At 42.6% G+C, this 15,173-nt stretch overlaps 2 protein-coding genes across 2 annotated transcripts; one reads left to right on the top strand and one right to left on the bottom strand.

Annotated features, from left to right (window-relative positions):
• The first annotated feature begins 7,228 nt into the window (after window positions 1-7,228).
• On the top strand, window positions 7,229-10,931 carry wnt4b (wingless-type MMTV integration site family, member 4b). Its single transcript, XM_080471426.1, has 8 exons — window positions 7,229-7,477; window positions 7,840-7,993; window positions 8,191-8,275; window positions 8,415-8,546; window positions 8,822-8,964; window positions 9,052-9,192; window positions 9,307-9,469; window positions 10,104-10,931. The coding sequence occupies exons 1-8, from the start codon at window positions 7,389-7,391 to the stop codon at window positions 10,271-10,273; spliced, it is 1,077 nt and encodes a 358-aa protein (XP_080327552.1). The 5' UTR covers window positions 7,229-7,388; the 3' UTR covers window positions 10,274-10,931.
• A 665-nt stretch (window positions 10,932-11,596) lies between these two features.
• Window positions 11,597-14,882, bottom strand: cdc42l (cell division cycle 42, like). Its single transcript, XM_080471427.1, has 6 exons — window positions 14,813-14,882; window positions 13,468-13,572; window positions 13,307-13,379; window positions 13,091-13,200; window positions 12,726-12,923; window positions 11,597-12,620 (listed from the first exon to the last, which is right to left on the bottom strand). The coding sequence occupies exons 2-6, from the start codon at window positions 13,570-13,572 to the stop codon at window positions 12,531-12,533; spliced, it is 576 nt and encodes a 191-aa protein (XP_080327553.1). The 5' UTR covers window positions 14,813-14,882; the 3' UTR covers window positions 11,597-12,530.
• Window positions 14,883-15,173: the final 291 nt, after the last annotated feature.

Here is a 15,173-nt window from a genome sequence, read left to right as displayed (position 1 = left end):
AAATATTCCCACAAAACCAATAAATACAGCCACTAAACAAGTAATTTGTCTCTGCAGAGTTTATTTTGCTCACGCTGATTGTATTTAAATGTTCAGGTAATTCCAATAAAAGCCCCAAAATGAATTGACCATCAAAATTACAGACTTTCTGATGAGCAAACGAGAGAAAAACACCCAATAAAAATCAAGCAAATGATGCTTTTGACTCCACTTAGCATCCCCGAAGTGAGAACGAGGCCTCCTGTCATCACTAACACAGCGGGACTGGACCGACCAGGCCTATATGACAACGAAGACATTAATCAGATTGTGTACGGTCCATTTGCTCCGCAGCGACACAGACCAATAGGTGTGCAAAAAGCACATGTCACACCTGTATCCTGGGTAAATGTTGCAAGATGTGGGGTCAAAGCTGAGCAAAACAATTAATATATATATATATATATATATATACTATATATACATCCAGTATACTGCTTTCAAGTTGCCCGTGGTAAGACTTGAGTGACTGCACGGACCCATGACGACAAATGAAGGATTACCTGACTTAATTCTGGGGTTGCTGCACATTGTAATTTCATGCCGGGCGTGTTTACCAAAACATTTCCAGGAAATGAATAAAAAGTGGCAATTTGTCTCACCAAGGTCGATATTGTTCAAAGTGAAAGCTTTTAAATGTGCCAATAATCCAAACAGCTCAGAAGGAGCACTCGGCGTCTAAACACGAGGGTGATCGTCCTGAATACAGACGTACCGACACATTATGAGACAAGTAAAGTCAGTTCGCAACAGACAGGATGCTCGTGACTCTGCTTGGCTTCCCTGAAGTCAGAGCGAGGCCTCCTGGCTGAGCGAGTGCTCACAGCAGGACCGGTCCGAAGACGCATGATTCACAACAAAAGACATTAATCAGATCGTCCACGGTCAATTCTTCCAGCTGCAACGCGGCTCTACAGTTTGCAAAAGCTCCTTTGTGATGATGAAAAATGTGCGTCTCACCTCCTCGCTGGTTGGGTCTGGTGAGACGGAGGTAAAGAGAGTGGGATCCCTTCAGTTCTGGTGTGGCAGGTTGCATTTATTGATCTATTTCTTATTTCATAGGTTTATCAGAATCAGAGGCTGATGCCTCCTGTTGGACAAAGCATGGATAAATAGCCCCCCTCACCACTGCTGTGGTCATTTTCCATTGTTCCTCCGCGTGTACGGCTTGACGATGATGATGTCATTTGATTCTGCAGACGCTCCAAAACACAAGATAATATTGCAGTTTAATCTAATTTCAGATGACAAGAAATACAAGTTCAGGTCTGGTCCAAGGCATTTAATCATTTGTGACTCTGGCAAAGTGTTTAAAAACAGTCAAATTCACTACTGCATTATATGGAAACAGTTCTGATCAAACCAGCCATAACATTATAACCACCTGCTTTATTTAGGTCCTTTCATGTTGCCAGAGGGACTGTATAGGGCCTGCTGTATCGGTGAAACGCTTTGAAAAATAAATTAATATCATTTGTCAAATAATGCTTTCAGCTCGGCAAATCTAGTTTGAAGATGGTGCTCCTAAAAGTCCCTTTGAAGCACAGGAAAAGACTCCTACATATGTTAAGTGGTTTACCCCTGATGAGGTTTTAAGTGGTTAAATTAACTTCTGCTTTATTGTCTCGTGTGCAGATGTCAAACTCATTTAGGTCTCTGTACTACATATGTCTCAATTCGACCCCGGGTCGGTCGGACCAGTAAAATTATATCATATTAATACTAAATTAATACAACTGCAAATGATTTCCCTTTATTTAGTGCAAAGAGGTACAAACAATTTATGGAAAATGTATTTGTTGCAATATGGTTTTTTTTTAATCAAAAATACAAACAGCATGACAATGGTTAAGAGCAATAGAGCAATGTCAGCATAGTGGCATCGTTAATGACGGCTCCTTGTTAGAAATATGTCAAAAAGAAAGACGTCCATTTGCAGCCGTTTGCAGCATTCAGCATGCATGTTTACAAAATCCACTCCCACTGTACGACTTTGATGCTAATGTTACCTCGTCAATAATGTAGATAGCTTTCAATGTTGTATGATGTCTCCTACTCATACTAAAATATTATGATCCCCAGTAAATAACACCACAGGAAACACCAGTTACTTTTGAAAGAAACAAAACAGTAAATGTATTTCTAATATTCACACTTTTGTGATGTCATCCTGCGGGCTGGACAGGACTCTCCGGTCAGCTGATTTGGCCCCGGGGCTGATTGTGTGACATTCCTGGTCTGGTGTTATTTTACATTGTGTGTTTCACATTGTCTCCATTGTTCAGGAATCCTGACATTAACAACTGAAGAAGAGTTTAATGTATTATGCCTCATTTAAAAAAAAAAAAAAAGAAAAACCTGGAAGAAAGCAGTTCAGTTGAACATTTGTTAAGTGAAGACATTTGGGGAAACTCCCTATTTATCATTAATTTCTGGTTTGAATCAACTCCTGTCCACTGTGCATGATAAATGCCTCTCTGAGGGTTACCAGCCATGAATTACCTCATGCTAGATATCGTATATTCCTCTTTCATTCGTAGTTTTTTTTGGTGTTTTTTTATGACGGCTTTCATTTTGTATGATATGCTTACGCTTTTTGACCTCTTAAAATCAGTGAGACCATTAACTGATTTCCGTGCTTTGCTGAAGGCCAGAGAGCCATTTAAACACAGTTAATAAAGAGGCTGCATTCCTCTAGCTGCTTTTTGATTCCAAATCAAATCCCTCATATATGACATATACAAATTTCTCCACAACTAAAGGGGGATCGGAGCAGATGTGAGCCAAAAGGCCTTTTGTGATCCTCCAATGGCCGCTCTGCAGATTCTCCCGCCGTACAGTACATGCAGATCGCATAGCAACAATGGCCTATGTCTCCCCGTTGTCTCCTACTATTGCTTGAATGCCCTTACACATGCATGCATGCGCGTGCACAGCCGCTCACGTGCAACACCGTCACCAACACCTCCTCCTGCTGCTGCTGTCTCTGTGCCCCATACGCACGGCTGTCGTTTTCACCCTCCATCCATTCGCACGTGCGCACACGCCACACGCACCCGCTCGTGCACACGCAAATTTAACACCACCACATTTCCATAACATCCATGGGTCGTCCATTCCCTCTGCCCCCTCCCCCCATGTGCACAGCTCACCGCCCACTCCGCCACCCCCACTTCCCTGCCTGACAACACCACCGCCCGCCATCCCATAATATTCATGCACACGCTCCGCACACATTCATACACAGCAGTGCATTCAGCTCTTTGTTGGCGGAGATGCCTGGGCAATGTGAGCGTGTTCGTGCACAGCGGTCATGTTTCTGCCTGATATGATTATTGCATCTGCACTCAGAGTGCAGAGGCAGGTAACCCTCAAGTGCAAAGAAGTAACAAAGAAAATGAAGGAGTGAGCAGAAAGGAAAAAAAAAAAAAGGAAAAGTGGTGGGTCACATTCCTATCTCTTAATGACCTTGGAGAGGAGAATATGTTCTGGAAGTCCAGAGTCACCCTGAGGCGACCGTCTCTGAATAAGGCCAATCATCCATCCCATGGAAAGCATCAGCAGAAGAAGGCAGATCAGTTTAGAGTTGCCCCACCTCACAGCAGAGCCTCTCCAAGTCGGCCGCAGCCTCCCGCTACAACAGAGGGAATGCAAGTCATCTCCACGTATATATGTCATGCTGAAGCTTTAACAAGCGTCGCTTTACGCTCTGCAACCAGGCTACAGTCAATCAGTACTGGACCATTTCAGCATGATAAAATGTCCACAAAATGGGGGAAAGATAAAGATAAAAAAAGAGGGCAAGTTATTTACGAGAGAAGGGTGAAGGGATGAGCATAACAGAGGCGCCGGACGTGACAGTGGCCAGCTCATCACCATGGCGTTGCTGTGGGAGACAGCAGAAGACGTCACTTGGAGAAACAGGGGACACAAAGGAGGAATACGACACGAGGAAGACTGAAAAAGAAAGACAGGGAGCCTGGATGAACTTGTCTTTGCAGACGGAGACAGTGGAAAGTGTGTGTGTGTGTGTGTGCGTGTGAGAGAGAGATGGCTCGAGCATTTACTCATGAGCCGGGTGTCAGGGGGTTCAGGTAGATGGGCCACCAAGTCCCGGACAGAGGACTCTGACCGAGTCTGCAAATGTTTGGTGTCAGCGCCACACTGGCTGATTCAACAAATGGGTTTCTAGAAGCAGTAAATAAGTTTGAACCATAAATTCTTGGCCTTTGGGATCAAAATGTTTTAATGCAGATGTTTTATTTGACAGCTTTTACTTGGTATTTATGGGGTTCAGTAGGAAACTAACATAAAGTGTGACTACTCAAAAAGTATGTGTCGCCTTGTTTTGGGAGCACAAACTCCTGTTGCAAATGACCGTGTGAAGACAACTTCTCTTTCTGAATCAAATCAAATGTTTGAAGATTATTTATCAGAAACAAAATGAACCCATAACACAGTCTGAAGCTAAATGTACACCGAGTCGTTAAATCCCAGCTTCACGCAACGGCATGAGACTCAGTCATTCGACTCTAAACTCAAACTCTCATGTCACACTCGTCTTTTCTCAGACTCGGCGGGAAGTTTTGAGTTCAGTGCAGAACGTTGTGTGTTTCACAATATAGGATTGTTTGCAAAAAGCTCACAAAAAGGTATTTCCTTGATCAATGCCTCCAACTGTATTCTCCAAAACAGGATGTTAGTGAAGACGATTTTATAGCTTTGAATTTGTGCTTGTTGTGTGTACTATAATACCTTTAATGAAAACATTCAGTTCCAATATTAAAACGTTTTTACTCTGATTTTGTCCCCCAAAAACAAGTGGAGGGAAATAGATTTTCAATGCAACCCAACCCAAACTGAACTGATTGTTAATAATTGCTGGTACTGCAGCTGCAGGTTTAACCCTGAAGTTAATTCCTTCTTCCTCTAAGGTTCAATTTTGATGCCCTCACCTCTAAATGAACATGTTTAATAAGCTTTTACATCAAATTATAGACAGGAAAATGTCACAGTGGATAAAATAGTTGACAGCAGCCTTACATTAGTTTAGCAATTAGTGAAAAAAAAACCCAATTCTATTGTTTCATTATATTATACATTGTTTATTTCTATGACTTAAACTTTAATATTATAGATCCACTATTTATGTTTATCTTTCAAAGTGTTGGAACCCGGGTTGTGTCACATAAACCACAGCGCTGCTAATAACAGTTAAGCTCGTAAATCACCTTGATGTTTATTCTAACAAGTGGGGAAGATTCTCTGTATAAACACTTTGTGAAGTTGCTTTACTATTATGACAAACACAATATTAAGGCTTGGGAATACTACTGCACAGAAACGGTGCTCTCACATTTAGCATTGAAGTACAAATAAATGTCGTAAATCAGATTTATTCATGGAGTACAGTTGATTATACGGTGGGAGTTCCTCGTTGTTACAGAATCAATCAATACTTGCTCGGAGTATTTTCTTTTACTTTGCTCAAATATTGAATTTACGCGGCCATCCCCACTAAATCTTGCTTTTAAATGCACACGTTACAAGCACGTTTTTATTATTTTCTTTACTGGTTTTTGCATTCGCCTGTATGACACCAATCCAAGTTTCTCCTTATGCCCTCCCTTCCCTCCTATCTTGTGATTTATTTGCCTCAGTTCCAATATTTGTCGGCGGTGTGTTTTCTTCCCCTTGTCCAAATGTCACCCCTTCTTCTGAGACAATATAGAGAGTGGGAGAGAGGGAGAACGAGAGGGCAAATGTGGGGGACACAGGAGGATGAGGAGGGGGGGAAACTCGTAAAATGAGCAACAAAGTTTGGGAAAATTAAACATTAGGTAAGACACTTTCTCACATGCGTCCACATATATGTGGCAACAGAAACGCTGTGTCATACTTATTGGGGGGAGGATTTTTGCAGATCATCTCAGAGATTAAGTTTTCAGCTGGAAATGCTTCATACGGGAAGCAAAACGGTGGCATTTTGCATTGGCTGTACATTAACTTTGTGCAGTGAAAGCACACTGCACGGATGCAAATAACGACACCATGTTTGCACACAGATTCAGATTTTGCGTTTATTTTCAACGAGTGCAGTTTTTCTACTTCAAGTTCAAACTATGACTGTGGTCTCTTGCCCCCCCCCCGCTCCCCAAACAACACAATAGAGGTTAAACTTACACTCTAAATACTTACGATCATCACCCACTTCCAACAACCGCCTCCTCCCTCCGTCGGCATCACTCCACACGCCTGTCCTCTCTCTCCCTCCCTCACTCTCTCCCTCCTTTATAACCCATCACTCCCAGCTCCCTGCTCTCACTCACTCTTCCTTTCTCAACCTGGAATGGACACATATTTCTGTTTTCTCGGATAAATCTCGGCACAAGATGACACAATGCCGCTGTATTCTTTTCCTTTTTTGTAAAAAGTGACTTTCATTGACAATTCTTTTCTGGATCTCAAGCTTGATGTTTCGGTGTTAAAAAGTCTACTAAGTTCTCACTAGAAGTGGATATATGGACTTATTTTTGTGGGAAAAGGATGAGTTGTGTTTGCAGTTTGTAGATTCCCGTGAGTATGTCTTTGTTGCCATTGACAGCAGTGGAGAAGAAAACAACTTTGATGTTCAGAATTTGATGTATTTTAAAAACTTTACGACTCTGTGACAATAAGAAGAGCAACTGGATTTCACAGAAGTGATATATGGTAAGAATCTTCAATGAATGACTCTTGCATACGACCCATTAATTTAGACTTTTTTTTGCAGTAATATCTGATATGAATCTAAGGTTGTCTGTTAATTAATCTGAATAGAGTTGGAAAGTCTCCAGGAGTACAAGTCACATCCTTCTCTGCTTTGTAAATGGTAATTGCAGCCACTTATTGAACTTGATTAATAGAGTATGAAGGTTGTTCATTTGGAGATTAAACAACATTTCCAGCATAACATTTATCCTCTCCCTCCTGCATTGAACAGTTTACTCAGCAGCAGTCTCATGTTCATATATACATAAATACAGACTTTCTATTTAACCTTTAATCTATTTGTGCACTCTCCTTTCTATGAACGTACCAATGGGAAATTAGAATATCCTCGGCGTGGAATCAATATTTTAGGTTTAAACTTATTAACAAATAAGATTTTTTTTTTTTTTTCAAAAACTCTCACTGTTGATTGGGATAGATATGAGGGGATCACCCCCAAACTCTGCAGCGGAAACTTAAACCGAACTACAACAAACTCACTCGCAGCTGGACGGCGCACCTCAACTGTGGAGACGGGCGGCGTGCTGTCCAAACACCCAGCCTGACACACGGAGACGGACGGACAGACAGACAGTCTGATGCCAACTGTCTCCACTGTCAATCTCACGGCACCACTCCTCCTCCTGTTGCTATGGGCAACCCATCCCACCATGGCAACCAACTGGCTGTAAGTCTAGTGTGTGAGGGAGGAGGAGAAAGACAGAGTTTGTTTGTCATGCTATAACTTTTAAAAGATAGTGACATGTCTCTAAATCTCTTTCAGTCGCTCCCCTCTCCTTCTTTGTCTCACTCCCGGTGACCTTTTCCCTTTTCTTTCTCTTTGCCTCCGCTCTGTCTTCCTTTCCTCGTCGTCCCCTCGTTTCCGTCCTCTCTAAAATCCTACCCCGTCGTTACCGCTTCATCCTTTTTAGTACCTCTGTGCTCCTCTTCTTTAACCCCCCCACCCTCTACTTAATTATGCATCTTCCCTTTTATTGTCCCACAAAACCTGCTGTGAATCACCGCGCTGCTTCTCTTTTTGTGTCCCAGCTCCCTGGCGAGGCTGCCTCGCTCCAGGCCCGTGTCCGGTGCTGCCCCATGCGCACGGCTGAGGGGGCTCACCCCAGGACAGGTGGGGGTGTGCAGGGCACGGGGGGAGGTCATGGAGTCCGTACGCAAAGCAGCAGAGATGGTCATAGAAGAGGTACGGCTGTGATGATCTGCAGAAAGCACATTCTCAGTGAAAAACTAAATCATTGCTGCTCTATGCTGGGAGGCATCAGAAAGCCATGAAGGTGGTGCACCAGCTAAACAAACAATAGACGTGCATTGACCAGCACAGGTTACATTTAAAGCATCTGTGTCTTTTTCTTTTTTTTTGTACGTCACTGCCAAATTCAGTGCCAGCACCAGTTCAGGAATCGTCGCTGGAACTGTTCCACCACCCCACGTGGGATCAATGTATTTGGCAGAGTTATGAACCAAGGTACAGTCATTATTGACACAATGTCATAGAGGAACATGGGATAAAAAAAAAATAAATCAAAAATCAAACATACACTTAATAACAAACATACTTTTTTCCAAATGACATTTTCTGTGTCACGTCCCCGTTGTGGTTGCAGGCACTCGTGAGGCGGCCTTTGTGCATGCATTGTCCTCTGCAGCCGTGGCAGTGGCTGTGACCCGAGCCTGCACTCGTGGGGAGCTGGAGAGGTGTGGCTGTGACAGGAAGGTCAGGGGGGTCAGCCCCGAGGGTGAGCTTTGGACCCTGCGCCATGAAAATGTAAAGAATGAATCCACTCTGAGTCAGAGCATAGAACTGCCGTTACAATGCTGCTTGTGGGCGACACCTTCTGAGCGTTTCACTTTGTTACCCGCCCAAACTTCCCTATCATGGCTTGTGAGGAGGATACCTACATGACTGACAGCTTTGCAGAGCCACAGTGGATTTATCAAGAACACTGATTGTAGAGAATTCTTCAAGGCTGCAGTGACACAGATCATCTCAAACCACGCCGTCTTGCCACAGGTTTCCAGTGGTCGGGGTGCAGTGACAACCTGTCCTACGGTGTGGCTTTCTCCCAAACGTTTGTGGATGAACCAGAACGGGCCAAAGGGCTGTCGGCAGGGCGACCACTCATGAACCTCCACAACAACGAGGCTGGTCGAAAGGTTGGAGGAGAAAAAAAAAAAAAGTAATAATATCCGACTCCATTTCATCTAGTTAACATGTTTTCTTCACCATCCTCTCCTCCTCAGGCCATCCTTCACAACATGCAGGTGGAGTGCAAGTGTCATGGCGTCTCCGGTTCCTGCGAGCTGAGGACGTGCTGGAAGGTCATGCCTCCATTCAGGCGTGTTGGCCTTGTTCTCAAAGAACGCTTCGATGGAGCCACAGAGGTACCAGAATCCAAAGTGAAAATCTGAAGTTGACAAAAGGGAAGAACAGACACAAAAAACTAAAATCTGCTTTGAAACATTTATAGTTATAATTATGACTTTGGGCCCTCCTAGGTCCGCCTGACCCGGATAGGATCCAGGACAGCCCTGCTCCCTCGGGATCTCCAGGTCAAACCTCCAGCTGCCAGAGACCTTGTGTATCTTGCCCCCTCCCCAGATTTCTGTCACCTCGACCCGGACAACGGTATTCCCGGGACGGCTGGGCGGAGATGCAATGGTGAGATCATCACACAAAACCACAAGCCAGCCGTGGACTGTGACAAAACTCTCAGATCCTGCTAATATCTAATGAACCTTAATCATCAGTCAAATGACTCGCAAGCAGCTCTAATGACCCAATTTGTAAAATGAATGTTGCCGTTTATAAATTTTTTTCATTTACTTTTCTCATACGAACACCAGGTGCAGTAAAACCTCATAACCTGATGCAGAGTTCCCCAAACTCATTAGAAGAACATTATTTTTATTTCGACAGAGGCGCATGTGCCACATTTGTCTTGTCATGTACTTCTTATACATGTTTACACTAACTTTATGTCTAAATTCACCCAATAGATTAGCACCATTACATCCTATTGGTAAAAAGCCGATCAACCATGACATTAAGGTAGACAACTTAATTTGGTGCAAGTCCCTATTTTGCTCCCCTCACACACCAAGCTGATGCAGTGTGTATTCTGACCCATTTCTCTTTAGAACAAACTTTTGCTCCAGTCTGTGTAGTGGCTCGTCTGTTGGAGCAGACCACACTGGGTCAGCCTTCCTTCCCAATATACATCCACGAGCTTTGGCTGCCAGTGAACCGGGGAACCTCCTAAAAGAACGTTAACCACTTTCCCCCCCCCCCACAGGAACATCTCGTCTGGCCCCCGATGGCTGTGAGTTGGTTTGCTGTGGCCCCGGGTACAGGGCGGGTCGGGCCGAAGTGGTGCAGCGCTGCTCCTGCAAGTTCTCCTGGTGCTGCTCGGTCCGTTGTCAGCAGTGCAAGAACACAGTCACCATTCACACCTGCAGAGTGTGAGACGGCCTGAGGACGACCGGAGGCGGTAGAAAGAACACGAAACCATCAACCGGGCCGACACCCCTGAACGCAGAAGGGATTGAGCTCTGCAGCTGTTTGACACATATTTAAATCAATTACTGTTTCAAAGCAGATTACTTTGAGTAACTTTTATCCAGGAGCGGTGAAGTTGCAGTCTGGTTCAGGTATTCTCCTGTAAACGCTGCAAAAACGTAGAAACAAAGAACTTTTCTTGCAAAGTGACTCTTCAATTGAAAACACAGTGAGAGAGGTGGGCAAGCACAGGCAAGCGCGCACACACACACACGCACACACACACACACACACACAAAGTTAATCGCACGTTGAACTGACAAAGCTTTTAAAGCTGAACTTAACCAGAACTAACACACAAACACAGCAGCAATTTTTGTTTCTCATTTTATAAAAGCTATGCTCGTTGCATCATAGACTAGCAAAGGTCTCTGAACATTTACTGTTTCCTTTTTGATTCTGGTTTATTTATTTGTTTATCAGAGTCGTCACTTCACCGGGAAGAATAACTTCTACTGACATCAGTATCTGTCACACTCATGTGAAACTCTTTTTGTTCCTGCACAACCAGTACTTTTAGGTGTGTTCAAGAACTCTAATAAATACAGTAGTTTTCATCCAACGTACCAAACTTTTATTTAATTCACTTTCTAATCACCATTTCTTGTGTTTTGTTATTCTCACAGAGGTTATTTTGAAAGGCTCGTGTGGGAGGGTGTTCTTTCTTTCCTAAATCACAGACAATGCAGTGAAGCTGTTTGAGTGATTGGGTCCACATTTTAAAAGAGTACACCATAAAACATTTTTGGATTAAATGACCAGTTATGTTGCATCCATTTCTTATCAAAATCACACAATTGTTCAACTGAGACTTGAGCTGTGGCTTTGAGCAGAGATGAGGAGTTGGATAGAAAGGGCTGTAAAGATGTGCGCACACATAAATCCCAGTATTTGCAGTTTAAAATTTTTTTGAAAGCATTTGGAATCTGTCTTGGAGATCATAAAATACATCCACCACATCATGAATAGATTTCAGATTATAAAGTACTGATCAGCACTTTTAGGACTTGGAATGGTGAAATGATGTGCTTCGGTAAACGTAAAATGCTTGAGAGTAGCAGTTGAAACGATAACAAGACTCTAGACCTGGGCATGTGGAGTATGGACATATGTTTCACTCAGTCAGGTAAAAAAAAAAAAATCCAACTGACGTCCGTGTCGCGGTTAATCAAAACTCAAAAATACTGTTGAGCTGCATTGCTCCGTTTATCCCCAAGAGAAACAACTTCCTGTTTCAAAACATTTTATTAAAAATATCATGTGATTACAAACACCCCAGAAATTTACTCGAAAACATCATCATCTCAGTCTCCATCAAGAATAAGACCTATTGAAAATATTACAACTTAATTTGTTACGTTATCAATCACTTTAAGTTGGTAGTCCAACAACAGAAAATCTTGATAAAATAAAAGTCAAGTTTTAAAAGGCAAAAAAAGCTATTTCTTTCCCTCCATAACAGCATCACTGAATCCATACAATATACACAAAGGAAAGAATAAAATAGAAATCTATAAGTCACCTGAAGAAAGGAAAAAGGTGAAAATGTATTTGGCCTCATGAAGTGTCAGCATTAGTTGGAAGAACATAACCAGCGACGTTAATTCGGAGTGATGATAAATCTCTTGTGCTTTCATTCTTCAGTGCAGAACGCTCAGAGAAGAGAATAGCAATGTACATTAAGTTGCCTCATTTAATGCACTGATGCTGAATATAAGTGTTTCCGCTTTCTTATCGTCCACCAATGGGTTTAAAAGACTGAGCAGGACTCAGTCAAGCACCGGAGGAGTTTAAAGGCAATTATATAAAAGGACATTTCTTTAAAAAAAGAGGCAATAGTAGCAAGGGGGGGGGGGGGGGTCCTGCCCCACGTGAATATTTGTAGAGAAAACACTGCAGTTTCTAACAGTTTTCAGAATAGAAGATAAGCGACACTTATTGTGTTTACTGCACACTGGAGCTTTTGCGCCCTCAGCCTCTTTCAAACATGATTTTGAAGGCACAGTCAGTGTATAACTGCACTAGAATACATCTCAATGGCATTTTCCCTCCCTCACCCTTTGGCTGACCTTTCTTCTCCCAAAATGGCCGTTGATCTTTGTGATGTTTTCGAATCACTCCATCAGGCTTTTACGCCAATAAATCCCTCGCTGTCGTTGCTCTTCTATAGCAGAACACACCTCCTCTTGTTTTTGAGCTCAGGGGGCTCCAGGGCAGCCAGTATGGCCTCGTCAAACACATTCTTAAGTCCTCGCTGGTTAAGGAGGAAGAGAGAAACCAAGCGTGAAGGAGAGCAGAAAGTGTGGCGGCGATGCTGCTTTCAGTTTTTTATGAAGTGCGATGAAAATGTGACCCATACCTGTGTGAGGGCGGAGCACTCCACATATTTGACAGCTCTCAGGTCACGGCCCAGCTTTTCCCCGCTTTCAGGGTAAAGAGGCCGCTGTTTGTTCTTGGCCAGCTTCTCCACCGTGTTGCTGTCATCTCGCAGATCCATCTGTGTGCCCACCAGCAGGAAGGGAGTCCGTGGACAGTGGTGAGAGATCTCAGGAACCCACTGGAAACAAACAAAATAGAAAAGTAAGAATTTATTCAAAGATTCTTCTGTTCTTTTTACATCCGACAGATTGGGACTGTTTGAAAAACCTTTATGTAATTGTCGGATTGGAGACACCACATATTAAAAATTAGATAAGGACATACCTCAGCTAGTCTAAAACTGACCTTCTCTTTGACGTTTTCAAAGGACGAGGGTGAGACCACGGAGAAACATACAAGGAAGACATCTGTTTGTGGGTAGCTGAGAGGACGCAGCCTGTCATAATCCTCCTGACCTGAGAACAGCAATCACAAGACACGACAGAACAAGGGAGTTTTTCTTTAAGCTTAACAGCAACAGAATTAACACAGAACAAGAGACCCTATCAATTCTTTTTTTACCTGCTGTATCGAAGAGGCCCAGTGTATAGGGCTCGCCTCCGATCATCACTGTCACTGCATAGTTGTCAAAAACCTTCGATCAAAAGATATTAAACAAACAGGTCAAATAAATTAAAGAAACAAACAGCCGTGATGAGATGTTACAGTGGTTTAACTCTTACCGTGGGCACATATTCTGATGGGAACTTGTTAGTTGTATAGGAGATCAGTAAGCAGGTCTTTCCTACTGCACCGTCTCCCACCACTACACATTTTATAGTCTGCATCTATAAAGACAAAGGGACAATAGGAAACATCACGAGTGTGTCAACAAAAACATACCCAACAAAGAATATACCAGACAAAAATAAAGGAAGTGATGCAGAATCATTCATAGTGGGATCTCCTAATGAAACACTGCACAGCTTCATGTACAGCCGCTCAAACACAAAGAACAGACACATTTAAATCAAACAACAGCAAAACAATAGATTTAGAATTCAGGTTTGCAAAGTGCATCACAACTTAAGATTCTATCATCTTTGCGAGTAATAAAGCACTCATAATGCTAAAACTACAAAATGTTAATAATTTAATTACAAGTACTGTTTAAATACTTTTGTTTCAATCGAGTATTGATCTTCAAACCATTGAGATTTATGAATCAAAAAGTTCAGCTTTATTGCCTGGGCGATGACAGAAATACATCTCTGTCTGATTCATTTAAGTCTCTTTTTGGTGTTTTACATTCTTTTGGTGTTAAAAATCTTTTGGTAATTTTTGTTCTATGTCTTTTAGTTGTTGTTTTTTTAAAGTGTGTTTTACGATTTTTAGGGGGTTATTTTCAATTATATCTTGTCTTTGACTCCTGCAACTGGCTATCCGGGTCAAAGACTACTCAGTGTAGAGTTTAAATACTCCAAAGCTTTCCTGTAAACTCCTTTTCGTGGTATTTCGGTGGGAGGTGAAGCTCGGATGGCATCTGTGAAATCACTTCCACCAGGCTTGTTATTGCATGTGCCAACGCCATCGCTTTAATGACAGTGAGCACTTCCGCATGAGCCGCATACCAGAGTTATGGAAGGAAAATGCAGCGAGTTAGACGTGACTCATTGATAAGTACATCCTGCCCAAAATTACGTCCGAATGAGCCATTTGATCAGATTAGTATTTGAAACTTAAAGCCTCAACATGTGGAATTAAACGTACAGCCAGCGGCTAAAGCCGAGGGCTGGCTTGAAGTGAGGTAACCCAAATCCATCGCGAAAGTACGAACAAACTGAGGAACTTTGCCGGTAACCAAACGATAATTTAACAAATCATGACAACTTCATGAATCAGACTCGTGTCAGCGGCGATAAACTAACCAGTGATCGATGGGGAACTTTTAACTCCCCGCTGTTTATCGCTTCAATAAACTAAACACCCCCCCTCTGTAAATAATTGATGTTACTATCAGTCGCTTTCCCGCACTTTAGTTTCCACTTAATAATAGTTTAAGAGAGGTTTTTCTAAAACTCTACTCACCGTTTTTCCACCGTCAGGTTAGGCGTTGGTTACATCCGGGTTTGAGGGTTGAGTTGCTTTGCGCATGCGCAAAGCAGACGGGCGTTCGTCCCAGCTGTGAATGTAAACACTGCCCCCTGCTGGACACATCGCATCTATCTATCTATCTATCTATCTATCTATCTATCTATCTATCTATCTATCTATCTATCTATCTATCTATCTATCTATCTATCTATCTATCTATCTATCTATCTATCTATCTATCTATCGAGACACTTTGTGGACCAAAGATTCTCCCCTATTTGTGTCGTTAACTCTGAGCAGTGATGACATGAAACAAAATACTAACTATTAGAATATAAAATTGATTAAACGCTCC

This window comes from Lipophrys pholis, assembly GCF_963383615.2.
Source record: "Lipophrys pholis genome assembly, chromosome: 9".
Lineage (NCBI taxonomy): Eukaryota > Metazoa > Chordata > Actinopteri > Blenniiformes > Blenniidae > Lipophrys > Lipophrys pholis.
The sequence above is the reverse complement of the archived record's forward strand: the minus strand, read 5'-3'. Positions and strand labels throughout refer to the sequence as shown.